The 18,236-nt window shown below is 39.4% G+C and overlaps 1 protein-coding gene across 2 annotated transcripts in view; it reads right to left on the reverse strand.

Moving 5' to 3' along the window:
* The window catches only part of NAPB (NSF attachment protein beta), a 53,622-nt gene that overhangs the window by 14,011 nt on the left and 21,375 nt on the right, over positions 1-18,236 (reverse strand). Inside the window, exons 2-5 of one of the 2 annotated variants that reach the window (XM_007525531.3) lie at positions 17,146-17,225; positions 12,526-12,642; positions 10,505-10,551; positions 10,285-10,362 (exon numbers count right to left, since the gene is read on the reverse strand). In XM_007525531.3, the coding sequence (XP_007525593.1) occupies positions 10,285-10,362; positions 10,505-10,551; positions 12,526-12,642; positions 17,146-17,225 (322 nt within the window). Of the gene's footprint in view, positions 1-10,284; positions 10,363-10,504; positions 10,552-12,525; positions 12,643-17,145; positions 17,226-18,236 lie in introns of those variants that run through there. The other variant, XM_060186401.1, reaches the window with a different exon arrangement.

Raw genomic sequence — 18,236 nt, forward strand, 5'->3', positions numbered from 1 at the left:
CCTCCCTAATACTTCCTCTCCACTATTCCAAGCTTGGGATCCATGATTGCTCAACAAATTGTTTGGCTTCATATGTTAACTCTCTTTTCAATCACCAGGTTCCAGATTGAAGACCCCACCAATGTGTCCTGGAGCTCAGCTTCCCCAGAGACACACCTTACTAGGGAAAGAGAGAGGCAGACTGGGAGTATGGACCGACCAGTCAACGCCCATGTTCAGCGGGGAAGCAATTACAGAAGCCAGACCTTCTACCTTCTGCCACCCTCAACGACCCTGGGTCCATGCTCCCAGAGGGCTAGAGAATGGGAAAGCTATCATGGGAGGGGGTGGGCTATGGGGATTGGGTGGTGGGAATTGTGTGGAGTTGTACCCCTCCTACCTTATGTTTTTGTTCATTAATTCTTTCTTAAATAAAATTTTTTTTTTAATTTCTTTATTGGGGGATTAATGTTTTACATTCGACAGTAAATACAATAGTTTGTACATGTGTTAACATTTCTCAGTTTTCTGCATAACAATACAACCCCCACTAGGTCCTCTGTTATCCTTTTTGGACTTGTACTCTCCCTGCTACCCACCCTAGAGTCTTTTGCTTTGGTGCAATACACCAAAAAAATACTTTAAACTAGGAGTCTGCAAACTTCTCTGTAGAAGATTAGATAATAACTATTTTAGGTTGTATGAGCCACAGATTTTGCTGCAACTCCTTAGGTCTCCTAACACAATAGCAGCCATAGATGTTAAATAAAATGAGTATGGTTATAGTCCAGTAAAGTTTACTACACACAATAACATTTCAACATCATTTAACTTGTGTTGAAAAATTATCAAAAATGACCAACTTTTAGCTTGTAGGATCACCTACACAGGTAGATTTGTAGAATTAAATTTTAGTATATGTGCTGCTGAAGTGAGCACGTGTAGAATTAAATTTCAAAGTTTTCTCAGTAAACTCAAGAATGAGTAATTTTTTAAATATTTTCTTTTAAAAATTTTTTAAAAATATTTATTTATTTTCCCTTTTATTGGCCTTGCTGTTATTGATGTCGTTGTTAGATAGGACAGAGAAATGGAGAGAGGAGGGGAAGACAGAGGGGGAGAGAAAGATAGACACCTGCAGACCTGCTTCACCGCCTGTGCTTCACTTTGCAGGTGGGGCGCCAGGGACTTGAACCGGGATCCTTACTGCGGTCCTTGCACTCCGTGCCACATGCGCTTAACCCGCTGCATCCAATAATAAATAAATATATATATTGAAATAAATATATTCCTCTCAAACAGAGAAACTGAGAGGAGTGAGGGAGATAGAGAGGGAAAGAGACAGAGAGACACCTGCAGCCCTGTTTCACCACTTGTAAAGCTTTTCCCCTGCAGGTGGGGACCAGGGGCTAGAGCCTAGGATCTTGTACACTGTAATGTGTGCACTTAAGCAGGTGTGCCACTGCCTGCCCCACTAAGAGTGAGTCAGTGTGGTCCGGGAGGTGGTGCAGTGATAAAGCTTTGGACTCTCAAGCATGAGGTCCTGAGTTCGATCCCCGGCAGCACATGTGCCAGAGTGATGTCTGGTTCTTTCTCTCTTCTCCTATCTTTCTCATTAATAAATAGATAAAATCTTAAAAAAAAAAGAGTGAGTTAGTATTACATGAAGTTTATATTAAAAGTGCTGCCCTCAATGCAAGTCTGACAGTTCAGTGGCCACTGAACCAATGAGCTAGGAAAATAATAAATAAAACAGGCTGCAGTTACTGGCACAGGAAGATGACAGAGCACAATCAGATCTAGTCCATAAATCCACTTCTGAAGCCATAGGCTTACGGGAAGAGACATACTAGTTGTGTCTAGGCTGCAGAACACTGTGGAAAGTTTTGTGACAATCCAAGCACTGCTGTATTTGAATAATCATGTTTTGGGCCTATCAATTTCAGTCATCTAGTCTACTCTAGGTAATACAGTCCCCTAAATTTCTGAGGATTATTTATAGTGTGTGTGTGTGACTGGAAACAATTTAAGTAGCTAAATATAACTGGCTACATATTAAGATTAAAAGCAATGATAGGGAGTCAGGCAGTAGTGCAGCGGGTGCAAAGCACAAGTACTGGAGTAAGGATCTCAGTTTGAGCCCCTGGCTCCCCACCCCTGCAGGGGAGTTGTTTCACAGGGTCTCCTATAAACAGTCAGACCACCATAAATATGCCATGTATCAGAACACTATAAAAATCTACAAGAATGGCGTTAAAATATCTTCAATCTTTAAATAAATATCTCCAATCAATGGCCTGAATTCACCTATTAAAAGGCACAGAGTAGGAAGATGGATCAGAGAACACAACCCAACAATATGCTGTCTATAGGAAACCACCTAACTCAACAAGATAAACACAGACTCAAAGTGAAAGGATGGAAAACTATCATACAAGTCAATCGCCCACAAAAAAAGAGCAGGAAGAGCTATTCTCATACCTGACACACTAGACTTTAAAAATAAATAAAATTTAAAAAGATAGAGATGGACACTACTTAATGCTCAGAGGATCAGTAAATCAAGAGTACTTAACAATTATTAACATCGAAGCACCCAATGAGAAGCCATCTAAATAAATCAAACATCTACTGAAAGAGCTACAGCAATATATTAACAGCAACACAGTCATAGTAGGGGACTTCAACACCCCACTCTCTCAACTTGACAGATCATCCAGGCATAAAATCAATAAAGAAATGAGGGAGCTAAATGAGGAGATAGATAAACTAGAACTATTGGACATTTTCAGAGTCATTCACCCCAAGAAACTGGAATACACATTTTACTCAAGTCCACATGAGTCATTCTCAAGGATAGACCATATGTTAGGCCACAAAGACAGCATCAGCAAATACAAAAGCACTGAAATCATCCCAAGCATCTTCTCAGACCACAGTGGAATTAAACTAACACTGAACAATCAACAAAAGATTAGTAAGAGTCCCAAAATGTGGAAGCTCAACAGTATACTCCTTAACAACTACTGGGTCAAAGAGGAAATAAAGGAAGAAATCAAAATGTTTCAAGAGTTCAATGAAAATGAAGACACAAGTTATCAAAATATTTGAGGCACTGCTAAGGCTGTACTAACAGGGAAGTTCATAGCCATATAAGCACACATTAGGAAACAAGAAAAAGCACAAATAAACAACCTGATTGCACATCTTAGAGACCTTGAAGAGGAAGAACAAAGGAGCCCTAAAACAACTAGAAGGACAGACATAAAAGTTAGGGCAGAAATAAATAACATTGAAAATAAGAAAACCATACAAAAGATCAATGAAAGTCAATATTGGTTCTTCGAGAGTAAACAAAATCAACAGCCAGACTCACAAAACAAAAAAGGGAGAAGACCCAAATAAATCAGATCAGAAATGAAAGAGAAAATATCACAACAGACATCTCAGAAATTCAACATATCATGTGAGGCTTCTATGAACAACTATATGCCACCAAGCTAGAGAACCTGGAAGAAATGGATGATTTCCTAAATACCTATGAACTTCCAAAATTAAATAAAGAGGAACTAGATAGTATGAACAGGCCAATCACAGATAATGAAATTGAAACAGTTATCAAAAACCTTCCCAAGAATAAGAGTCCTGGACCAGATGGTTTTACAAATGAATTCTACAAAACCTTCAAGAAAGAGTTAATATCTCTACTTTTAAAAGTCTTCCAGAAGATTGAAGACACTGTAATACTCCCTTCCAGCTTCTATGAAGCCAACATCACTCTGATGCCAAAAGCAGACAGGGACACAACCAAAAAAGAAAACTACAGACCAATATCTCTGATGAACATAGATGCTAAAATACTGAATAAAATTCTAGCCAACCGGATACAGCAGTGTATTAAAAAGATTGTTCATCATAACCAAGTGGGGTTTATCCCAGGGATGCAAGGTTGGTCTAATATACATAAATCAATCAACGTGATCCACCATATCAATAAATGCAAGACCAAAGGGGGCCAGGTGGTGGAAGCACCTGGTTGAGCACACATGTTACAAAGGATGACAGAGGACCTAGTGGGGGTTGTATTGTTATATGGAAAACATGGAAATGTTACGCATGTACAAACTATTGTATTTACTGTCGAATGTAAAATATTAATTTCCCAATAAAGAAATTAAAAAAAAAAGTGTCTAGTCTCAGGTGTCAGGCAGTAGTGCAGTGGGTTAAGTGCATGTGGCAGAAAGCGCAAGGTCTGGCTTAAGGGTCCCAGTTCGAGCCCTGGCTCACCACCTTCAGGTAGTCGCTTCACAAGCGGTGAAGCAGGTCTACAGGTGTCTTTCTTTTTCTCCCTTTCTCTGTCTCCTGCCCTCCATTTCTCTCTGTCCTACCCAACAACAGCGACAACAACAATAATAATAACAACAACAATGATAAATAACAAGGTCAACAGAAGGGGAAGGTAGCCTCCAGGAGCAGTGGATTCATGGTGCAGGCACCAAGCCCCAGCAATAACCCTGCAGGCAAAAAAAATTTATTTTTTAAAGTATCTAGTCTCTTCCTGTGATAGAGTGAAGCTACCAGTCTTCCTCTTACAAGACCAGAAGTCAATAAATAGGACAGAATTTAACCATATGTAGCTACTGGAGATTTGGGAAATTAAAAGAAACAAAATTCCAAATGTGGGTAACTTGGCTTAACCAAATACTTATGAAATAATGGCACTAATTTATTAAAATATCGTAACTGTTAACTATAGCTAGATTTTTTATACTAACAGAAAAAAACCCTTAAATTTGGAATAATAATAACTATGGCAAAACAAAATTTCTTGTTATTCCCAAGTTTTTAAAAAATATTTCATTTATTTATTAATAAGAAAGATAAGTTGAGGGAGTCGGGCTGTAGCGCAGCGGGTTAATCGCAGGTGGCGCTAAGCTCAAGGACCGGCGTCAGGATCCCGGTCTGAGCCCCCGGCTCCCCACCTGCAGGCAGGTCCCTTCACAGGCGGTGAAGCAGGTCTGCAGGTGTCTGTCTTTCTCTCTCCCTCTCTGTCTTCCCCTCCTCTCTCCATTTCTCTCTGTCCTATCCAACAACAATGACATCAATAATAACTACAACAATAAAACAACAAGGGCAACAAAAGGGAATAAAAAAAAATTTAAAAAAAAAAAAAAAAAAAAAAAAAAAAAAAAAAAAGAAAGATAAGTTGAGAGAAAGAACCAGACATCACTCTGATACATGTTCTGCCAGGGATTAAACTTTTATTTATTTATTTATTTATTTTTTATTTATTTAAATTTATTTATTTTTGGGTACAGAGAGAAACTGAGACGGGAGGGAAAGGTAATGAGGGAGAGAGACAGAGAGACCTGCAACCACTTCTGAAGTATCCCCCCTGACAGTGGGAACTAGAGGCTTGAACCTGGGCCCTTGTGCACTGTAATATGTGCACTTAACCAGGTGTGCCACTGCCTGGCCCCAGGGATTGAACTTTGAACCTTATGCTTGAGAGCCCAATGCTTTTATCCATTGTGCCACCTCCTGGACTACAGTATTCCCAAGTTTTGACAGGCTGTAGTGGAAAGGAAAGCTGTTAGTCAATTAACAAATAAAAGTTAAAAAAAAAAAAGGTTAACCACAGGCTATCTCTGGATGCTCACACTTAGTTTAGAATTTGACATGGATATTAGGGCAACTTGAAATGTTCCTGCTGAAGACCACAGAATGTGAGCTCAGATCTACAGGGATACAGAGGTCACATAGGCTCTTAAACTGAATATGAACCCCCAGATGCCATCAAATTGATGAGGTTTACAGTCAACAATATCTTTTTAAATTTTTTTTTGAATTTTTATTTATTTTCCCTTTTGTTGCCCTTGTTGCTTTAGTTATTATTGGTGTTGTTATTGATATCATCGTTGTTGGATAGGACAGAGAGAAATGGGAAGACAGAGTAGGGAAGAGAAAGACACCTGCAGACCTGCTTCACTGCTTGTCAAGTGACCCCCCTGCAGGTGGGGAGCTGGGGGCTCGAACTGGGATCCTTAAGCCAGTCCTTGTGCTTTGTACCACCTGCACTTAACCCGCTGCGCTACCACCCAATTCCCTAGGCAACAATATTTATACACCTTTCCCATATTTGGGAGCTACTCTCTTCCCTGATCCAGCTTTCTGGTCCTTTTCCCAGCCATGACATCATCTCCCCAGACAATCTAGGATCCACCTGTATATAAGTTTTCAGGCTCAGGGAAAAAAAAATAATACAAAAAACTAGCACAGCCACAGGCCCTTTGGAATACTGACTAAAATATGCCTACTAGCTATCTACAAAATGGAGACCTGCCCCCCCCACCTCTTCATCTACACTACTCCAGCCTTTAGGTTCATGATTAGTCAATGACTTGTTTAGCTTTATATGTTAACTCTCTTTTCAGCCACCAGGTTCCAGATGCTAGCAGGATGCTGACCAGACTTCCCTGGACAGACGACCCTGCCAATGTGTCCTGGAGCTCCGCTTCCCCAGAGCCCTTCCCCACTAGGGAAAGAGAGAGACAGGCTGGGAGTATGGATCGACCTGTCAACACCTATGCTCAGCAGGGAAGCAATTACAGAAGCCGAGCTTTTCACCTTCTGCATCCCACAATGAGCTTGGGTCCATACTCCCAGAGGGTTAAAGAATAAGAACGCTATCAAGGGAGGGGATGGGAAACAGAGTTCAGGAACTGTGTGGAGTTGTACCCTTCTTATCCTGTAGTTTTGTCAGCGTTTCATATATATAATATGACATGGAGAATAGACCTCCCCAATCCGTGAGGGATGTGCTCTAAATCAGAGGATGCCTAAAACTACACATAACACCAAACCTTATGTATAACAGTTACATATATGTGTATGGTAAAGTTCAATTTGTAAATTAGGCATGATAAGAAAATGACATAATACTAGCAAAAATAGAATAACAGATAACATTATAGTATAATAAGCACGTGAATATAATCTCTCAAAAAATCTTAACAGTATATAGTAGTTTAGGGTCTTGGTAGAGAAGAGGTAAATGAGACTATAGAATGGTCAAGAATGACTACTACAGTGAAACTGAATAGGCACATGTCAACCCTTACATCTTAGAAATCTGGGTTGGGGGAGAGTGTCCAGACAGATTGTGGCATACCCAGTTACGCATACATATCACCACACTCAAGGACTCGGGTTCAAGCCCCCACATCCCCTCTGCAGGTGGTACACTTTACAAGTGGTGAAGCAGATCTGCAGGTGTCTATCTCTGTCTTTTCCTCTCTATCTTCCCACCCCTCTCAATCTCTCTCTGTTCCAACAAATAAAAATAGGAAGGAGAAAGAAAGAGAGGGGGGAAAAAAAGAAATTGAACTACTGCATCTTAGTTTCTTTTTTAAAAAAATTTCTTTGGTATTATCTTTATTTATTTATTGGATAGAGGCAGCCAGAATTTGAGAGGGGAGGGGATTATAGGAAAAGAGAAAGAGAGACAACTGTTTCACCACTCGCAAAGCTTTGCACCTGCAGGTGGGGGGACTGGGGTCTCCAACGGGGGTCCTTGCGCACTGTAATGTGTGCTCAACCAGATGCACCACCACCCGGCCCCTGATGATAATAAACATCAAAACTGGAACACAGCAACCAAAATTCAACTACACATAGAGCATTAAATTCTGACTCAAAGCCCAAGATGATTGTTCTGTTATTTTAATGTGCCAAGATTTCACAATATTCCTTTGTGAGGCATCTGGTAAATGTCACGATGCTAAAGAACAGAAGGATCCTATAATGAAACAAGGCTCTTCAGGACTGCGATCATCTCATTAATGACTGAAGTAAATGCAATTTACAAGACTGAGTCTTAAAGAGTTCAGCTTGTAGGTGAAATAACCTTAAATTAGATCTATTCTTTCAGAGCGCCAGATAGGACCATCATGAACCTGCCATGGACATGTATCAATGCATATTGTAACAACCATTAGACCAGGCTCTCCAGGTGGTAAAAAAAGTAGTGGGTCATAGTGAATCATTTAAAAAGATATTTCAAGAGCTCAATTTATTATCTGATTTAGTGTTTCCCTTCATGAAGTCAAGGTAGTAAGGTGAGTTTATGAAAACTTACACTTCACTGTTCTCCAAATAAAATTTAGGAATAAGCCAGACCATAGCAGGGAGTATGATCAGGGAAAAAAAAAATCAACTGTAATAAATTACATGGTGCCTTAGCATAACTGATTTTTAAACTTAAATTTCACCTAAAACTGACTATAGTCTGTTAGTCCAACCAAGGATGTAGGTGTGGAGGATGTGTATGTTATTCTTCAACTACTTTTAAATAAACAAATATAGCTGGGGAAATAGTGTAATGGTTATGCAAGAAGACTTTAATTACTGAGGCTCTAAGGTTCTAGGTTCAGTCCCCAGCACCACCATAAGACAGAGCAGAACAATGCTCTGGCAAAAAATAAATAAATAAATAAAAATGCCACCTATTGGACAAATTATAAACTAGCAGGAAAACCACAAATGCAAAGCAGTAGGAGTCTCAGCAGCACTATGTCAAAAAACTAATTTTTTTTTTTTAAGAAAAAAAACAAGATAATGCCATAAATCATTTTATTTGCCTTAAACTTTATGGAGACCCATGTATAAAGTGATTTCCGGAGACCATGCCCGAACAGCAGGGATGGTACAATGCTGTGGGCTCCTGTCTCCAGAGTGTTCTTCTGAGCACTGTGGACAGGGAGATGAAGCCACAGCCTGCACAAGAAAGATGCCCTGAGCACAGGTGCTTCCCACCCACTCCTCCCAAGGTAATACGACCTCAAAAGAGATACTGTTTTTTCCAACTATGACACCATCTCCCCAGATAATAACCTGGGTCCACCTGCATATTAGCTATCAGGTTCAAGAAAAAACTAGTCAAGTCATGGCCCTCTGAAATATACCTAAAACAGACCTACTAGTTTTTTCCAAAACAGAGACCCAAAATCTTCATCTGCAATGTTCTTGCCTTTAGGTTCATGGTTAGTCAACAATTTGTTCTGCTTTCTATCTTAACTCTTTTTCAGACACCAGGTTCCAGATGACACCATGATGCCAACTCGACTTCCTTGGACAGAGGAACCCACCATGTGTCTTGGAGCCCTGCCTCCCTGCCCCACTAGGGGAAGAGAGAGAAAGGCTGGGAGTATGGATGGACCTGCCAACACCCATGTTCAGTGGAGAAGCAGTAACAGAAGCCAAACCTGGGGGTTGGGCAGTAGCACACTTGGTTAAGCACACATAGTACAGAAGCCAGACCTTCCACCTTCTGCACCCCACAGTGATCCTGGGTCCATACTCCCAGAGGGATAAAGAACAGGGATGCTGGGAGTCGGGCGGTTCAGTGTCTGCACTATGAATGTACTGCTCCTGGTGGCCATTTTTTCCATTTTCTTGGTTAGGACAGAGAGAAACTGAGAGGGTAGGGGAAGACAGAGAGAGAGAGAGCAAGCTAGAGACCTCCAGACCTGCTTCACCACTCGTGAAGCAACCACCCTGGAAGTTGGAGAACTGGGGGATCGAACAGGGGTCCTTGCAAAATCTGAAACAGCTTCTGGAGTTTGATAAATGCTTTCCTTTCACCAGTGTGTATTCCAGCCTTGCTGGAGATTCCACATCTTTTCATAAGATATTAAGAGAAAGGAGCAAGATCAACTGGATTCAGCTATACATGAGCTCTGTTGGCCCCAATCTGAGTGATTCTATGCAACATAACCTTTCAGGACCCTAAGTCCTGAAATAAATGGGGTGGGAGAAGGTTCAGTGTTATAAAGATGAAATGAAGTCAAATTCATAGTATGCCACCAAGGACAAAAACTACAGGGCACAGAGGCCTCCATGACAGAGATGATGATTCTTTTGGTAATATAAACGTTCTGGTACGAAACAGGTAAGAGTCAATACAATATATGGGTTTGGTAACTTTTTTCCAAAGCACTGTTCAGTTCTGGCTTACAGAGGACTGAACCTGAGACTACTGAATGTGAATTTCTTTACATAATCACTATGCTATATCCCCTGTCCTTGGTAAAACTTAACTAGCTCTCATGTCTCACCCACTCCAATAAAATAGCTAATCTACTTGGTCTACTTCTCAGTTCATCACACTGCTAAGGTCTCCTCCCTCTAGCGTCTAGGATTCTCTGTGCCCTTCATCTCATTCTGTTGAAAGAGGAAAGGGTTTCTCAGATTAATTTACTAACCTGCTTTGCACCAGGTTTATGAGAAATCATGTCCATTGCTTACCTTCTCTATGTCTACAAGTTCAGTCTCATATATTTCAGCAATAGTAATGTGATGCTTGGCTGCAATTGTAAACCTTCCCTGGGAAGAAAAACAAAATCCAGAGTCATCTTCCCATTGTATCTACTTAAATGATGGGGACAACAACAATAAAGAAAAAATACAACTCTAAGCCATCTCAAGGACTCCACCCCACAGCCGCTCAAGCAAGGCAAAGTCTTACCATGTCTGTGTAAATGTCGATGGCTGCATTTAAGCAGTTGATAGCCTCTGAAGCATTTAAGAAAAACAATGAAAAATCCATTCAGTCAAAGAGCGTTCCGGTGAGCCTATTTTCCTGGGTGTTACTAAAATGTTAATTGAACTCTCTTTTGGAAGGACAGGTGAACAAAACACAAATCTAGACCTATGAGCATGCTCTGTGCACAGCAGTTGCAGTGTAATTTAGGCACCTGGAACCAGAGGATGATTGACTCAAGTTACCCTTAGCCTGACAGAACTCCATCCAGGGAAAAGATTGCATTATAAAGAGGGAAAAACCAAGGGGGTGTATGGTCACCAGCACTGACTAAGTAATCTGGTAAGACATGAATGTTTTCTTCACCACTATCCTGCATGTATTAGGGCAATATCATCTCATAAGATCACTGATTTAGGGCAATATCATCTCATAAGATCACTGATTTAGGGCAATATCATCTCCTAAGATCACTTTGATAGACTGTTCTTTATGCAACTAAAAGTAAAATCTCTTTGAAATACTTGGCCTGACAACTCTTAAGTAAAGTCAACATTCTGTTCTATCTTAAAGATGCTAAAGCGTTTGGTGTACCAACATATATAAGAGAGGAAAAATCTAGTAAATGAAAGTGCTAATAAGTCATATCAACTTTCTGAAACTGTGAGCCAACAAACTTTTCCTATCATATGGTTCACAGCTCCAACTGTATTGTTTTTAAAAGATGCAGCGAAATAAAAAGCCCTGACTGGAGAATTAGAAAGGTAAGTAGATGAACAAAAATTGAAAGCAATTTCCTCCTAAACTATATAAGAGATGTAGACTCATTGTCACACATTTAAAAATATTAGAAGAAATAAGCCACCTCTAGTCCCATTCAAACCCAGTGTTGGTATTCCTTCCAGAGTTTTCTGTATGCATTCCTATACACATAAACATTTTTTCTGAATCTCAGATCTCAATTCCTCTGAGTTGTGTGCTTGTTTTGTAGAACCAAATTTTCATTCAGAGAGAGAGCAGGAGAAATATTATACATAGCAGTGGAGCTTCCCACAGTTCTGTGGCACTCCCATGCAGTGCTGGGGCTCAAATCTGAGCTGCATGCATAGGAAGGCATGCATTATGACCACTAAACTATCTTTCCAGCCTCCTTTTTAGCTATCAGGTAAATACTTCTTATCAGACCAGTGAAGATTCTTTGAAAGCAGTAATTTTAATGTCTGTATCAATTTCTAAAATTCTGAGGCATTATAGTTTTACCATTTTACTCTTGTTGGTTATTGAGGTTGTATCCAGTTCTTCAATTTTGCAAATAAACTGTGATTAGTTTTAGTACAAAAGACCTTGAAAATATTTACAAATGGTGTACCCATAAAAGGTAGTATTTCTGTATTACAGTGAAGTGCTGAAAGAAAAGGGAGACTCAAACTACCAGCACCTATGTGGGAAGGAAGAATTAATGTTTTTATCTGTACAGTGTTTACCCCTCCTATTAACAAAGAATCAACATTTATTTAAAAAAAAATACCACTTTCAACACCCAAGTTCATTCTTAGAACAAACAGTTTAAAAAGTCAGATGAAAATTGTGTGAATAAATTGTTTTTAAGTATCAGATACTACAATCCCCCATTTATTAGATTTAAAATGCAATAAGTAATTCAAAATGAGAGAACTTTTGTTTCCTTTAATGAGCAATATGCATATTCACAAGACTAGGACACAATAAGTCTTAGATATATTAAAGATAAATTACAAAACAATTTTCAAAATACTACATAAATGAAGTTTAAGGCAATGGTGGTAAAAACTAAGCCAGGACAAAGTGAACGTATTTTTCTCTTCATAAAAGTTCCATATGATTAAATCTCAAAAGCTACCAAAAATCTTTACTATTCTAAATTACGAACACTGTCTCCAGGATTCAAATTCCAGCAGTATGAGCTGTGAAAAAGGTCACTAAAGTGAGCCTATAGACTGTGTTACAGAGATGAAAGCATGTCTTACCTTGAGGATCTGCCTTTTTGTAGGCATTCCCAGCATCCACGAAGCTCGTAGCAGAATCATGCTTGCTCTGAAGCTGCATATGGAGTTTGGCTGCCTGACAAAATGCATTTCCTGCAGCTAATAGAGATAAATTAACTATGGTTAAACACAGGGGGAACAAATATTCCCACAGAACAGTTCAAACTACAACTAGAAAAGTTCCACTGAAAAGAAGCATTCCAATTAGAGGCACAGGTAAATGTGATTAAGTGCATCTTACAAATATGTAAACATAATCAGAATCAAGTCAAACAGTGATAAAGTTGCAGTTGCTTTCAGTTCCGGGAAACTCCCAAAAGTGCTCCTGTTGCCTTTCAGTCAATACCAACAGCCAAATCCTACATCAGTCAGTTATGCTGCCCAGTATATAATAAGTACTAAGGGCATAAAGCTACTAATGTTTAAAGAAAGATAAAATACAGAGGTTAGAGATAGTGATTTGCTCATCTAACCTACAGTATCCATGGAACTTGGTTATTTCTGAGTAAAAATGCAAATGAAGGCTTTCACAGACAAAGTTCCTGTGAAAGATGAAAATTACACCTACAATTTCAAGTGTTAAGGTTTTTTCCTTAAGTTTATAACAAAGTCTGACCAACATGTATATAATATTTAATATGTCTTTATCCTGCTGCTTATGAAAATTTGGCTCTTTCTAGGCAGACTCGGAGATGGGCTTGGTTGTGGAGTACTGCCCATGTCTTTGCTGGAAAGCAACTCAATGTAAAAGAATAAAGCCCTTAATTTTTTTTCAGAAAATATATTGGATTAAGGACTATAACTTCTGGAGTGGCAGAAAATGAGGTAAAGAAGTTACTTAATCTGTGGTCCGGGAGGTGGCGCAGTGGATAAACATAGGATTCTCAACCATGAGGTCCCGAGTTCAATCCCCAGCAGCACATGTACCAGAGTGATGTCTGGTTCTTTCTCTCCTCCTCTCTCATGAATAAATAAATAAGTTCTTTTAAAAAAAAAGTTACTTAATCAAGAAACATGCCTAAATGCAAGAAAGAACTCAACTGTAGGCCAGTGACAAACCCATGCTGCCTACAGGAGGTGGATCAAACATGCAGGGCAGGGAGTCGGGCAGTAGCACAGCGGGTTAAACACACATGGTGCAAAGCGCAAGGACATAAGGATCCCGGTTCCAGGCCCCGGCTTCCCACCTGCAGGGAAGTCGCTTCACAAGCAGGTGTGTATCTGCAGGTGTGTATCTTTCTCTCCCCCTCTCTGTCTTCCCCTCCTCTCTCCATTTCTCTCTGTCCTATCCAACAATGAGAACAACAATAATAACTACAACAACAAAACAACAAGGGCAATAAAAGAGAATAAATAAAAAAATGAAAAAAAAAAAACATGCAGGGCAGGGGAAATCAAAGCTCAAAGACATCACCAAGCCAGTTCAGAAAGGCCTTTAAATGTCAACATGAGGCGCCTGGATTAGGATGAATCTACTTCATTATGTGGAACATAGCTCAGAGAGAGGCTAAGAACCTCTCAGAAAATGAGCAAGGTGGACTGGAAAGCACACAGGATTCCAGAGACACAGCTCACTGAGGTCTGGACCAGGGAAGTTAATACCACGGGAATGGAAAAAATACATTCCAGTAAGAAAAGGGAGTTTAGGGAGTTGGGCGGTAGCACAGCGAGTTAAGCATAGGTGGCACAAAGCACAAGGACCGGTGTAAGGATCCTGGTTTGAGTCCCTGGCTCCCCATCTGCAGGGGAGTTGCTTCAAAGTGGTGAAGCAGGTCTGCAGGTGTTTATCTTTCTCTTCCCCTCCTCTCTCCATTTCTCTCTGTCCTATCCAACAATGACAACTACAACAATAAAACAACAAGGGCAACAAAAGAGAATAAATTTAAAAAAAAAGGAAAGGGAGTTTAAGGAAATTACAAATAGTTTGGTATTTTAAAAAAAAAAAAAAAAAAATATATATATATATATATATATATATATATATATATATATTTTAAATTTCAACCAACCACTTTAACATTCAGAAAAGTACAGGAAATAGTAGCGGTCAACTAAATACCAACTATTGGATGATGTATTTAATTTTTTTTTTCAAGAAATAAAACACTCAACTCCACTAAACCTTTAGCTATGACTACTGTTCTGATTCCTCTCCAAAGGCTGGAAGTAACTCCCACTTGAGTTGGGGGTGGGAGGGTAGAGGAAGTTACACAAATTTCTGAGCCTGTTTAGTCATGTTCAGTTCTTGCTCTATATCTCAGTTTCTTTTATTTTTTTTTTAATCAAGTTCTCTTTTTTTATTGGACAGAGACAGCCAGAAATTGAGAGTATGGGGAGATAGAGAGACAGACAAGACAATTGCAACCCTGCTTCACCACTCGCAAAGCTTTCCCCCTGCAGCTGGGGACTGGTGGCTTAAACCTGGGTCCTTGCGCACCGCACCATAACATGTGCGCTCAACCAGGTACACCACCACCCAGCCCTACATATCAGTTTCTGATAAAAAGAGTATCCAAGCAATTTTGCAGCTAACCTCTAACACAGCATGGACACTGACCAATCAGAGGATGCTGGCCCTTCACTCGTGAATCATGAGGTTAATGGTCACATAGAAAGTGTCAAGATCAAGGCCACTGTCAGGACAGAAGACAATCCTTAGGGAAGTAGCTAACTGTCAAGTGCCAGTTCAGAAATGTACCAGCTGAATAGCAGTTTTTATGGGCTCTGCCTCAGAGGAGTCTAATACAAACCTGGATTTCTCCAGTAAAGTACTTAGAACAGCCTGATTCTAGTCATTTATACACATAGGCCATTATCATTAGGACATCAAGTCTATCCTTAGCTCAGACATGTGATTTGTTAAGTTTAAATGCCATTAACCCATTACCACTTCCTTCTCCTTAAATCAATAATTTCATTTTTAATAATTTATCTATGGTGACTGTCCTATAGCCAATCACCATATTTCCTTTCCTCTCTTGAGTATAAAAATCACATCAAGGCTCTCTCAAATTAGCTCCATTTCTACAGACATTATCAAGAGCTTTTTAAAATTTCATGCCCCATCTTCAAAAACCAGATGTTGGTTTACTTTTCCATTGTGAGCACTTACTACAATCACTGCCAATGACTGTCAGCTTAATCTTCCCAAACTTGGAAGTATCTTTAAAGGAGCACATATTAAACCCATCTGATACCAGTAATCATGCTGAGTTCCCTCAACTGCAAAATACCTGCCAGGATGATCTCCCAAAAGCTGAATGTCAAATAAATTAGCTTAATTTGTATAAAAGAAATATAAAGATGCAGCAGTGGTGTGATTATCGCTATTAAGACATGAAAATAATTTCAAACAGCCTAGCATTTATCACTACATAAATAGCCTAAGTATCTACTGTGTTGCTGATGCTAGTCTAGGCCCTACAGGTATAGCAGAACTAAAATACAGATATTCTTGCCTTGAAGAGTTTACATCTCAGTGAGAAGAGCACATAATAAAACCACATAAACAATATAGCTCATGAATGCATGTCACATTTTTGCTACATGGTGATACAGGTGTTGGAGAAATGGGGAGGTGATTACTCATAAGTAAAGTACTATTTTTAAAAAGGGTGACCTGAAAAACCTCACTAAGACGACGTTTGAAGAAGGATCTGAAGAAAACAAGGGAACTAGCCACACTCTATTTGGAGAAAGACTGCCAGAGGGAACAGCACTTGCAAAGCCTCTGAGAAGGTAGTCAGGTGAATGAGGGAGTGGCTACAAAATAAGATTAAAGACAGGAGAGAGAGAAAATCTGGAAGATCCTTGATTGCCACTGTTAAGGACATTAACTCTTACTTGAAGTGACATATGCTGAATTGTGCTTTAGCAAGGTTACTCTGACTGCTTCATAAAATAGAGTTGGAGGGAGTCGGGCGGTAGCCCAGTGGGTTAAGCGCACATGGCGCCAAGTGCAAGGACTGGCGTAAGGCACCCAGTTCGAGCCCCTGGCTCCCCACCTGCAGGGCAGTCACTTCACAGGTGGTGAAGCAGGTCTGCAGGTGTCTTTCTCTCCCCCCTTGTTTTCTCCTCCTCTCTCCATTTCTGTTTGTCCTAACAACGATGACATCAATAACAACAACAATAATAACTACAACAATAAAAAACAACAAGGGCAACAAAAGGGAAAATAAAGATCAAAAAATTAAAAAAAAAAAAAAAGATTTGGAAAGAACAGAACCACAACTTTATTTATAGCATCAAATTTAGTTAGGCACATCAGTAAGAAGCAAATTTACTCTTAATTAGCTACTTCCAAATAATTTTAACTACTTTAAATTAATACATTTCCACTGTATTTAGCGATTTATAGAAATGGAAAAGGGACATAAGTCTGTGTGCTTAAAACTTTAGTTTAGTTTTTTAGTTGCATTCATTAAGAGCTGTTGAGAATTTTTTTTCTTCCAATCCATGTTGGCCACACCATTTACTCAGCACTGACACCTGTCTCAGGGCCAAGAGTCATTTTCTCTAAAAGGAGATGCAGACAGTCATTCCCTTCTTCAAAATGACTTTAGTGTTATTTTTTCCTGAAAAACAAAAAAATGTTATACGTACCACTCCAGTTCTTAGCTATCTTGAACATATTTGCAGCTCTTGTGTACATTTCACAAGCCTCTTCTATTCTTGTGTTTCCTCTGAGAAAAATTCAAAGGTAAAGTTTTACTGTAACAGCCACCCATGTACCTAAGCGTCATGGCTTCAAATAATAAACACTTAATGAGGCCATTATTATGTATCAAAAAAGCATTAATGAAACTCAACAGGTGCTAAAATGAAATATTACCTCCATTTTTCAGATTAGGAAACTTGCCCATAGTCACAAAGCCAAGATACCAAAAGAATTCAGATTAAAATATAAATATGGCTGACCATAGAGATTACAACCTTAATGCGAGTTCTTCTGAGAAATAAGTAGATATCTTTACCCTGTTAGATGTCTGAATTTAGCAACATGTTAGTTAATACTTAAAACAAAACCTGAAGTCAGAATATATGAGAAAATGCCATTTTATTCTATGGCTGTATTATCTTCTGGCTCTGGCAGAGGGACAAGAACTTCCCTAAATTGGAAGAGGCCTCAAGTTTTAGTCCTTTATTTACCATGTGGAAATACATTCTACAACATCCCTGTGAAGATAGAATTCCACTGTTGCTTTAAAACATACTGTTCTGGGGGTCAGGCAGTCACGCACCTGTTTAAGTGCTCACAGTACAATGCACAAGGACCCAGGTTCAAGCCCCTGGTCCCCAAATGCAGGGGGAAAGCTTCAAGAGTGGTGAAGGTGTCTCTCTCCCTCTCTCCCTCTCCATCTCCCCTTCCCCTCTCAATTCCTGTTTCTATCCAGTGAATGAATATATTTAAAAAGCATATTGTTCTGTAAAGTTAAACTACAATACTAATTAAGAACTTTAGCAGCCTAGAAATTTCTTTTTATAAGATCCCAGAGTTTTCTATTTCAATCTTGGTGTTATTGTTTGTTTGTTTTTACTAAACTAAACTAAGGTTCCCCTATGGGTTATATTTCTCTGTCTTGTCTGTCTACATTATTAAGTACAAAATAACCAGAGAACCAAACTGAGGCAGACTCTGTAGTATACACAGTGAGAAATTCAGAGTGGCAAAAAAACAAAAGACAAAGAGACAG

Source organism: Erinaceus europaeus, chromosome 1, assembly GCF_950295315.1.
Source record: "Erinaceus europaeus chromosome 1, mEriEur2.1, whole genome shotgun sequence".
Lineage (NCBI taxonomy): Eukaryota > Metazoa > Chordata > Mammalia > Eulipotyphla > Erinaceidae > Erinaceus > Erinaceus europaeus.